General features: G+C 38.1%; 1 protein-coding gene across 1 annotated transcript in view; it reads left to right on the forward strand.

Annotated features, from left to right (window-relative positions):
- The first annotated feature begins 9,947 nt into the window (after positions 1 to 9,947).
- Positions 9,948 to 12,175, forward strand: part of ptprna (protein tyrosine phosphatase receptor type Na) — a 39,652-nt gene continuing 37,424 nt past the window's right edge. The window contains exon 1 of the mRNA XM_084725321.1: positions 9,948 to 10,335. Within this exon, the coding sequence (XP_084581447.1) occupies positions 10,257 to 10,335 (79 nt within the window). The 5' untranslated portion in view covers positions 9,948 to 10,256. The remainder of the gene's footprint in view (positions 10,336 to 12,175) is intronic.

A 12,175-nucleotide genomic window follows, 5' to 3' on the forward strand; every position in this document is an offset into this window, starting at 1 on the left:
AGTGATATGAATTTTAGGTCGTATCTCCTACTCCTCCAGTCCTAAACGCTGGTGTGTAGAGGTTTTAATTGGTGTGTTTTCATACGTCTAAAAAAACAGATCTAAGACCTATGACCACCAAAGCAACATGGGATGCCTCCCACATCTTGTCAACACTTACGGCATCCATTCCAAGTGTAAAGATCTCTGCAAATTGACTGCGTGACCCAAGAATGACTCAGTTTTCTGCCACTGAAGCATTCAAATGTAATGGTAAATTCCAGCATTCCAGTCAAGGAGCTTTAAATTATGAACCAACACATTATATCAAAATGTTCTAGTTGGTTAACACCAAAAGTCAGTCCAGGGTTTAGGAGAAGCCCCTCTCTGTCATAGACACACACCTCTGCATGCAGACACCTAAGCCTTTATCAGGCGTGTTACAATGAACGCAAAAAAGGTTATTCAGACTGAGAGGCAACACGACTGCATGCACAGTTAATCCAAAGATGCAACTGGGCATGAGATGATGCAAGTCTGCTCTCTGCAAATTGTGGTGAAGACACATTAGTGTAAGCTGAAAATGATTTGTAGTAACTTAAGCAAGCAATTTGTGTTTATCCTGAAGATGTAGAACTTAATTTTAAAAGACGTGTATGAGTGTCCTCTTGTGTGCATGTGCATGTGGGTGTATAGTTCGGGCGGGGGGGGCGTGAGGTTTGTGTGTGGTCCTGCATTTATTTGCATTTCACAGAGCAGTGTGTGTGTGTGTGTCAGCTGCTAGTGGTGTCAGCTCTATTTTTAGAGTTCCCGTTTGAACTCTGTTATCCAGACACTTTCCCAAAGGATCATGGGACTGAAGACAGAGTCCGACACCGTCAATAAAAATAAGAATAACGGTGCTGCTTTTACTGACATGCCTGATAAATATAACTGCTGAATCAAACCCTGATATCAAATGTTGTATGAAAATAACATTTAACGTACACTGGTGTCTATGCACAACTGCAAAGTATTACTCAAGGGACTGCAGAATCAGATTTCTGTCTCTTGCAAGTTCCTTTCTTTGACCTGTTGTGAAGCACATAAAACAATCTGCTTGTGTTCCAGAAAGTCAGGAGAAGCCATTGTTGAACACACTGTCTCAGAGTTTCACTGGCACGTCTGACTTTCACTGCACTTGTGTGTTCAGTATGTAGAAATTGTACATCCAGGAAAGAGTAATTATACTCAAGTCCAAATAGTGAATTAGACCCGACACTACAGACTGTAGTGTACGGTTGAAGCCGCCCTCCTCTCCAGACCTGGGAGCGCTGCAGGAATACTGCAGGAGTGCAGGACACATACAACATTTTAAACTGATAATAACAAGCAAGGACGAATCCTCCACTGTTGGTTGATCAGCTGTTTATAACGATGTCTGCCTGATTCTGAAAACAAAATCCCACTGCTCTGAAAATACACACTTTGCAGTTGCCTGCCAGACTCCTTTAAAATATCACTAATTTTAACTGTTATAAACACCTGCACCTTCTAAAAGATTATTAATGATTTCTTACAAGTCATATGCAGACACTTACTCATTCGGCAAACATTTGGCATTAATTTGAACTCTAATTAATGTGAAATAGGCAAATGAAAACAGTTATTCCAGCCTGGAATAGAAAACATTGTTTTCATAAATTAAATTATATACCATATTATTTAGGTATATAAACACATGTAAGTTCTTTTAAATTCATTACATTACCAATTAAAATAAATACATTTGTTAAAACCTATATTGCTATTAATGTTTAAAGTCATGTTTGGTCTGTTGTGTGGTCTCCAGTTTGGATTTTGCAAACGAAATGCATTTCGTTTTTGAGATAAAAGATTATTTTCTGGATGAAGCACAAAGTTCAACCTGATTGTTCTGATTCTGATTGTTTTAGGTTAATAGGCCCAGAGGAGAAAAAAAAACAGCATATGGAGGCACAGTATGTAATTTAAGTTTGTTAATCGTCAATGAAGACATTGACATTGCAAGGGACATGATGTAATATCAAATTGTTGAGAGGTTTTCAATATAAAACCAGGTAAAATTCTTTCAGTGTGTATCTACCACACTTTCTGACCATTTCAGCACATTGTAACAATCCCATGATGATACCGATACCATGATCAAAATGGGATACTGTATTATTATTTCATGATATGAAATTTTCATTCCATTTCATCTCTTGCCCTTTGTTCGGTTCTCTTTCATCTTCAAAGAAAACAAAACACACCTACCTACCTGTCTTCCTTTTCCCATCATAAGCCAGTGCTGCCTTTTGTAACACTGTAAAACCGCTTCCATAATAAAAAAAAAACTATACTTGTTTTGCCTCACATACATCTTTTGAAGTAAACCTTACTAACTTTATAATAATATCCCAAAACAATGTATTATAACGGATGTATCCTCATTTGTCCTTTGTGGCTCTGAGAATCCGGGACTTGCCAGGCTCCGTTCCAGGACCATGACTTCGCTTGTTCCGTTGCCAAAGATCCCTGAATAGACTTGGGAAGAAAAACTTTAACACCCATCATACGCTAATGTTGACATTTACAAACACGAGTCCTGTGGTTTGTTAAATTAACGTATTACACGGCTTTGATAAATACTCAATTCTGATTGGTCTATTTCAGCATCCTAAGGTCTGTTATTTCTTTTTGGCAGACTGTTGCTGTGGGTGCAGTTCTGATCACAGACTATAAAATCATTTTAAAATTAAAATTTTGTGTCAACTTTTTTTTTTTTTATTATTTCCTGATCACTGTACATTAGCCTTGGAAAAAGTGGGAAGCCGACACTCCACTAACTATGATGACTTCTCAATGTTTTAGAGTCAGATGCTAAACCTGTTACTCCACATGATTTCCCACCTGGCCGCACTTACGCACTAAAAATGATGTAGGGGTGTTTCACTCCAACAGATGACGTGAAATTGCCTGATACGAGCATGATGTGGCTTGATGGTGTCATCTGCTGATTAGACCGGAGCAGTCATCCTGGAGTTTCCCAGCTGAAGGCCACATCATGAACACAGGACAGAAAATGAGCTACCTACGAGTTGCCTAACAACCCCAGCAGACACAGAGGCAATACCTGACCTGTAGCCTAGAAAAAAATGCTCTTAAATTAGCATCCAGATCCCATCACGGCTGGGAAAACAGTTATCACACAGACACACACACCAAGTCCGAGAACATCAACAGAACATAGCAGCCAAACCTATTTTTGGCAATAGGATGCAATATTGTAATTTATTACATGGCTTTGTTAAATACTCAATTCTGATTGGTCAGTTCTAAGGTCTGTTATTTCTGTATTGCAAATTATTGCTATGGACAACAGACCGTTGCTATTGAGGCAGTTCTGATCATTGACTCTGGAGGAGCAGTAAAATAATTCTTAAATCCATAAAACTATTTTTAAATAAAGGATTTTGTGTCAAATTATTGTTTTGGGGGTCATATGAAACGTGAAAATGTGCAGTGAGCAGGTCGTAATTGCAAAATAAAGTGTTTACTATCCATTTCATATAAATATTACCATTACTTTCCTAAATTTAGCATTAGCAAAAGTTAGGCCTAATTAGTCTAATTATGTTACAGTTATTATTATTACACTACAGATCTATATGTCTATAGGTGATAGCTTTGCCTGGATTCTTAAATAACATGACAGAATAAATGAGTCAGAGAACATATGAGATAAGTGATTTTGAAGCCCACTCATCCTGACTAAATTAAGTCTGGATGACTCAATCCAATTGACCACTCCTAAGTTCCTCAAATAACAACTGAGTAAGCTTGGAACCTCAGTCAAGTTTCATCTTTCCTGTCTCCTTTAGGCTTTAGCTCATTTATGTTGAAAAAAAAATTAATTAATTAATTAATTAAAATGTTTAAAAGACGTTGCTAAGGAACCTGTAAAAGCAACACAGTGCCATCTTGAGTTAGCTAATGCGAGCAAACGTTAGCAAAAAAGATCAGAACAAAACATTTGATAGCGAAAGTTAGCGAAACACAAGCTAACTACCTAGCTACTCTACATCAATTGTTAGCTAGCTTGTTATATCTGATAGCTATTGTTAGCAAAACACTAGCTAACTACCTGGCTAATCTATGTCAGTTAGCTCTAGTTAGCTAGCATTTTGCTAACATTAGCTAACTTAAGAGGTTCTGCAGGTACCAAACTTGCTCAACTTTTAGCAAAAGCAAAAAGAGGTGAAATGTCTACATCTTTTTTATTTTAACTTTTACTAAAATTTATTGAGAGATAATTGTGGGATATCAGGTCAATCTTTCCTGTCCTTTCTTTAATCATCCACTGCGTCCCGGTGGCGGGGCCTTTGGGGTAGGGTTGAGAGGGGTGGGGGGCCTCTGGCTTGTGGCATGCCGGGGCAGTCTGGAGCCAAGCAGTGTGGATGACATGACACGAACATGGCATGATGGGAAATAGTTTTAGGATCCTTTTTTTTTTTTAACCCCCAAACATGAGAAATGTAGGCACAGAGACACAGAGTCTGTGTTTTCATTAAACATAAAACTTTACAAATACGCCTCCATATAAATCCATGTTAAGGCTAATAAACATATTTAAAGCAGTCACAGACTTACTGCATCTTAGAAGGAAGATCTACAGAACGTGATAATAATGAGAGTATGATCTCTATAGTGAGATAAACCAGAGTGAAAGATGGTGAAAATCCTCTAATGTTTTAACGTGACATAAATAGCTTGTATAGGTTAGGGGTGTTTAGCTGGTTTCATACTTCATAAACACTGAATGCAGGTTGCCCGGCAACCAACCAAACACGCATACACACATGCCAATGAGTTGAGCAAGCTGTCACACAAGAGTGACACAAGGACGAAAGGATGAGAGTGAAGGAGAGAGGAAGAAAGAGAGAGAGACATAGATAGGCAGCATGTGAGCGTATCTATGTGCAGTGTTTGTGTGGGTGATTGCGTGCAACTGTGTAACGTGGAAACCAGAGCAACTTTATGGGCATCTTTCACTGGAAACTTGTTCCAGATCTATTTTAGGTCTATCTAAGGAGAGATATGATATCAAAAGCCGGCGACGACACAATGTGCTTGAAATAGGGAGCAGCGGACATCAAATCAGAGCGTGTAATTCATGAGTCACGCCTGGTAGAAAGGTTACTTCCTGGTTTTGACACAGTCCAGTTGCCACAGACCAATGTCGGTAAAATGACTGTTTCATGAGAGGACAATGCACAACTTAACATCCAGTGCACTAGCTGTAGCAGCACTAATCCCATGACATTTTGAGATATTTACTGGTTGCTGCCAACAGTACGCCAAGGAGAGGATCACTGTCTGAATATCAGGGGCCAAAGCCAACATTGGCCAGTCTGTACATCTGTTAATTTGCTTATAGCTGCTACAAGGAGTTTTCAAATGAGCAATATGTAACAATTGCAATAAATTAATTATGATTTATTATAGCAAACATATCACAGATTTCTCCTTAAACTGATTATGAAACAAAACAAGCAAATGTCCTAATACTGGACATCCTCCTCCGTCTTTCTTTTGACTGTCTTTGGCGGCCGCAGCTTCTTGGCTGCTGGCTCAGTTTGCTAGCAAGCTTTAAATATCGGCAGGTAACATTAAAGCTACTACAAGGAGTTTTTAAGTGGTCACAAAAGAGTGTCAGTTTATTACTGATGCCTCTGTGTGACCTACACAAGTTACCAAAACCATCCAAAAAATAGACCTGGGCAAAATGCATGAGTCAAGTCAATATAATTTTCTCTTTACTCACTTATCTTTACTTAAACTGTTATTGGGCCTTCATTCTGAAAGACACCAGTGCTGTGTTCATTGGTAATAATACTAAACTGTATCTTTTATGTTCAATTGTATTTCTATTCCCTCAGTGCTGTTATTGTTTGCTGTTGTTTTAGCTGTTTTTCTTCTGCTGTTGCTGCTTTGTTGCAACCTGTATTCGTGATGCATTGTGTACTATATCACTTGAAGTTTTAGATGCTGACAGTTCATCACATGTTAATTCAGAGAGGGTGACCAGACCAACAGACATCTATGTGCGAGTGCGCCCTCTGTAGAACACTTCCGACTGTTTCATCATTAGAGATTGAGATGTTTTTAGGACCTTACATCACATTTGCCTCTTCCCAAGGCAGCCTGATTAATTTTTCATGTGGCCACCCATGAAAAATAATTGCTTATCAAGAATTTCTGTATAGTTATTGTTAAGGCCTGCCACTAGGTCGGATTCTCCTTGAAATCAAAGAAATGAGCCTGTGTTTACAGTCTTCTAGGCAAAGTTTCAGTAAGTAGTTTTTTGGGGTTTTTTTTGACATTATAGTTTGAGGTTATTACGATAGAAACGCTACCACTTTTGTCCAAAGGCGCCTCCAAAATCAACAAAATATGAAAGTTCCTGCTTCCTCATAGCTTTAATAAGTTTTAATTAATAAGTTTTCAGTACTGCAGGGAAACAGGACAGGAAACAAGACTCCAGAGCTGACATAACACAGGTTTTCTTTCAAACTGTATTATATAGAGTACAGAAACATGTCTATTATGTTTAGTAGCATTTGTGTTCCAATATTCTTTAGGATGGGGTGCAGTAAGCGTGCGGTTGGGTGTGAGGCCATAGACTTCTTCACCTGTTACATCATAAAGCACCGTCCAAGACAGCACTGTTGAATCCAGAGAATGAATGCAGACTGAAACGGGTGAGACCCATGACTTTGCTAAATATCCCCCTGGATCCGTTCTTCATATCTTCAGTCTATTTAAAATTTCTGTTCTCCATTATGTAATTTAACTATGTCGGTCGACCACGACACCTGTTGCATGTCTCGCCATCCTGGAAGGAATCCGTCCCCTGTTGCTCCATTTGGAGGAGACTTATTCAAACCGAGGGTCTAAGGAAGCGGTTCTCAAACTTTTACTTTTACTTTTTCTTCCATTATATCCTAAAGCAAAAATTTCTACGGCCGATGTCTCCAAAACTCTTAAACTCACACCAAAACAATGCTGATGGATAAACAGCACTATGGGCCAGATTATGTATCATGTATTTTTGATTTTGGGGATAAACTGTCTCTTTAAATTTTCCTGAACAAAAGATCATGTATGAATGTGTATAAGATACCTTAAAATTAAATTGCATAAATAAGCAAAACTAGAGAAATGCCTGGGACATCGTAGACCATGAAGAGTTTGGACATTGGTCTTCACTTGTATTATCAGTGTCTTATCAGTGTGTTTATGGGCCAAACAGTTATTCAGTTAATTGATAAAATGATCAACAGATCAATAATGAAAATAACTGTTAGTTGCAGGCCAAGTCATCTGTAGCTATGAGCGGACAAAGTATATCTGTGTGGCCCACGTACCCCCAGTGATTTTCCCATTTGGCCCACTTGTTATTGAAGTTAAATGGCCTTGGTAAATGTGATTCTTCACAAAGCTGTGTGAAAATTTCTGAGATTATTCTAATTCGAGGTTATGTCAGACAAATATGAATGTTGATTCAAAGAAAGTTGAGAATTTGCAGGAGTGGCTGCTGCCTGCAGCAGTTTTTCTAACCACTTGGTTTCCATGGACACAAGAGGGAGCAAGAGGACAGCTAATGGGAATAAACAGGAACGTACAATGTGAATGTTCTTTTTGATTAAAACAAGGTGCTGTGAGTCATTGAAAACACTTGAATTTTAATGTAATGTTTTCAAGGTTTGAAATGTGATTGGATTTTGGAAGATGAAGTGCGTGAAACTACTTGAAAGTGTAATTGCGTTCCTTTCATAATAAAGCTCTCTGACTGAGTGTTTTGCTTTTTGCATAAAGAAATAAAATAAATCAGAGACAGCCTAATTGCTTTCGCCTTTTGCACAAAGACGACGTGCCGCTCTGCACGTGTTGCTACTCTTAGTTTGATCTGTCAGTCTTTGTTGATGTTTGCGCTCTGATGGAACAGTGAGTGGGAGGCTAACAGATGGCAACAGGCTTTATATGAAAAATTCTTTAAAAAATGCAAAGGATTTTATTGAAGCTATGCGCCCACCAAATGTTTGAGTGGTTATTTTAAATTAGTTACATAGGGCACCAAGTCTACTTGCAGGCAGGTGACACATTTTGAAACAGCACAATAATGTGTAATTTAATTTGGTGAAGAAATGAGCATATATGTATGTATATAAATATGTATTTTAACACAGTTATAAGGTGCTGGAAAATCTTGAAAATTCACCATGAAAATTGTACAAAGCCACTGAATTTGACTTTGGAGGAGGTGTAAAAAGTCATGTTTTAGTGTCTTACCTGAGCTGAGGTGAATTTATTAGACTGCCCTCCTTTGGGATAACTCTTCTTCCCTTCTTTCTTCCATTAATGTTATGGAGACATGTTTATGACAGGTTTCATTCCTCATTCAGTCATGTCATTTTTAATGCAAAGTTGACATTGCTTGGTATATTTTTGTTATGACAACTTGACATGATCAAACTTTAAATTAACAGTTTAGCTTCATGTCTAACATGACATTAAACTATCATGTGGTTGGTTTTGACACTGGCTGTTCCTTGAACCTCAAGTAAAGCGGTACACTTGGGGCTTGTCATAAAGATGTCATTAAGTTTCATTACACTGTCAAATGCTTCGACTGTGTCATGAATAATTCCCTTTACCTCAAGTTACATGGTGGGACGTTTCAAAAGATGTCATTAAATGTTATAAGGCCAGTTCTCTGACAAAGTACAGCACTAAGGTGATTTAGTGTACAAAATTAGCTGATGGACAGTTAGCGGAAGAGTTCAGGAAAGATTACAGATGCTGCCTGTTTATTATTCCAAACATAGTTTTAGAGATAAAATACAAAGAATAGGTAAGCAAGTGAGAAAGAGTGAGAGAGAAAAAAACATGGGCATATAAAGAGTGAAGTGAGGAGAGTGAAGAAGAGTGAGGATTAAAGGGACTGAAAGGAAGAAACAAGGAAAAAATTATTCAAACCGATTAAACAATTATCAAAGTGTTTGGTGATTAATCTAATATTCTGATATCAGTCAGCCCATAGTTTATTACCAGGGGTGAAAGTAACTAATTACAAATACTCAAATTACTGTAAATATGTATTTGTGTATATTTATATTATATTTTGACATTGTTTTGTCTGGCAGAGCCATATGTTGAATAAGGAAAATTAAACTTGGACTTAAAATTAGGAAAGAAAAACGTGTTTTGTATCTTATAAACTATTAATGATTCATCAGATGTTAGCGTTTTCAACTATTGGTTAAGGAAAACGCACAAACTTTGCTAAGTAACTAATACTCTGAGTAGTCTGAACTTTTACTTAAGTACATTTCTAACACCAGTACTTGTAATTGAGTAATATTTCAGCACTTGAGTACAGATTTTACTCTTTCCACCTCTGTTTATTATAGTTACCATGGTGACAGTAAACTGGGATTGCCCCCCTTTTATTTCATACATAATAACATTGTATATTTTAATAATAAATGGAAATATATGTGCTTTTCATGACAGAAATCTGGTCACCTGATTGCAACGCAGACTGTGTCACACATGTTTATTTCATCATCAAGTAAACAAACACCAAGTTGCATAAATTAAATGAGCCTGAAACCAGAGTGTTTATTGAATAAAGAGACGCCTGCAGGCTGTTTGCACGGATAAAAACGCTGCATTTGTCACGTTTTGTGTGCACATTTATAAATCATGATGAAAGCATGACGTTCGTGGACATAAAACTAATCCCCCCCTCTGTTTCAAGGCCCTGATGACGTAGCTGCGGATCGATACCCTCTATTTATTTCAGAGAGCTCCCCCTGTCTTCACGTCGTACGTTATTTCCGCACTTGTGCAGTCGTGAGTCGATAGTACGTTGCATGTCCACAGCAGCCTGTCCCTCCTCCTCCTCCTCCTCCTCCTCCTCTTCATCACCCCGCCGCTCGCCCCGCCTTTTCTCACCGTGAGGAGGAATTAGTTTTATCAGCCCGTTTTATTTGTATTTCTCCGTCACATGGGCTCTTTGGATGCAATGTGAGCTGTCGACGGCGGCTGCGGCTCGTTTCAGCATGATGGGGATTTAAAAGAGAGCAAAGACTAAAGAGAGAGAGAGGGGAAAAAAAAAAAAAAAAAAGAAAAGGAGCTCCGCATCTGTTTCTGTCTGCACATCCTCCGCTGCTGCTGCTGCTGCTGCTGCTGCTCAGAGGCATCAGAGGATCATGCAACACTTCAAGAAGCCATGGCGAGCTCTGCTCCTTTTAACCGTGCTGTGCCAACCAGGACTCTCAGACAAATACGGTAAGATGATGATGAAGATGACACTGATGATGATGGCACGGTCCTTAACCCTAAATCACGCTTATGTTCCTGTGATATTCCCACAGGTACACGGTGTGTCTCAGTAGCTATTAATGACTTTACGGTGATCTCATCCGGCCGTGTGATACTTTATCCCCTGTGGCATCTTCATCTTCTCCTCTGACACTCCAGCAGAGTCTATACGTGCAGGGATATCTGGATTTATTGATCAGTGTGTGTTGTTCTCCCCCAAAATAAAGTGAACTGAACTGTGAATGACTTGTCACAGAGAGATGAGCTCGGTGTGGATGAATGTGGAGTCTGATGAGATGAAACTGAGGCGGAGGAGAGATGGAGGATGCAACAGAGTGAAAGGACGGATGACAACTGAGTCCAGAGAGTGTTGTTGATCTTAAAGAGCATTTTAAGGAAAATCACACCACCAACACTCCTTATGCTATTACTGGCATCGTGGTTTTATTAAGAGTTTTTATTTTAAAATTAAGAATGGAGTAGGAAAAGTAGATAAAAAGTAGACAGCAGGATTAGGATTTTTACATAAAATGAGGTGAGATAATTTTACTATACCAATAGAGTGCAACTCTTCATTGGGTAATCGATAATCAATCAATTATTGAAGTAACCGTCAAATATTTATCAGTTTGGGTATTGTTTTGTTTTTATATAAAAGTCAGAATTCTCTGATATGTTCTGGTTTCTTGAGTCCTCCATGACAGTAAACTGAATGTCTTCGAGTTGTGGGCAAAACAAGACATTTGTCGACGTCATCTTGGGCTTTGGGAGACACCGATCGACATTTCTCAACACTGATCGACATTTTTCGCAAATTTCTGATATTTTATAGACCAAACAACTATAACTGATTAATTTGAGAGACTAATAGACAGATTAATCGATGTTGAAAATAATACAAAATAATGTAATGCAATGTCTGTGTGCAAGGAGTGATGGGGCAGATAAAAACAGAGTCTCAAGAGTGTTTTATGTCTTATTCTTGTAGCCCATTTTAGGGAATTATGACCCATATAATGCCACTGACACTCCTTGCTATTGCTATTATTGGCGTTACGATTTTATTTGGAGTCTTCTTTTTTTTTTATTAAGAAATGAGTAGGAAAACAAGATAAAAGATAAACAACAATATTAAGTTTTGACATAAAGTATGGTTAAATAATATAATATGAAATAGGAGGTAAAAACATCCCTAAATTTTTAATATGATACCAAAAACAGATGAAACAGGAAAGACTGCATTTAACCAGACCTATAGTGTGGGATACATATCTTCTATACTAAATTAAAAACTAAAACAAATCGAATAGTTTCCTATGTTTTAAAACTGTTCTGATTGATGCCTCTCTCATCAGCAGAAATGGCAGCTACATTAGTACTATGTAGCACTATGTCAATAGTATGGACAATGGCAGCAACAGTTGTTTTGGTTTGACTTTCTCATCTTGATTATTGCTGAAGATTTCTGAGTGAATTTTCCTTTTGCAGATTGTTGTACAGGCATAAATAGTAACTGATGCAAAGATGCAACAAGTGAATTGTTGCATCATCTGTTTAGACTTCCACTCTGGCGTTTTTTTTGCAGACAAACATAAAAAAATGTCTGTCTGACGTGTAGGTAGAGATTTGTGAAGTATGGAGAGAATCTGAGGAGTAATTCAGACTGTGATCTCAGGCAAGAAAGGCCAAATGTCATTATCTCCCTCAGGATTTCTCCGAGAAAAACAAGCGAGCACGATGTTATTCTGTCAGAAGGGTGTCCGCCCCCCTATTATCTCCCCTGCACCCTGTATATATTAAATCATCT

The sequence above is a fragment of the Lutjanus erythropterus genome, chromosome 8, assembly GCF_056507025.1.
Source record: "Lutjanus erythropterus isolate fLutEry1 chromosome 8, fLutEry1.hap2, whole genome shotgun sequence".
Taxonomy (NCBI): Eukaryota; Metazoa; Chordata; class Actinopteri; order Lutjaniformes; family Lutjanidae; genus Lutjanus; species Lutjanus erythropterus.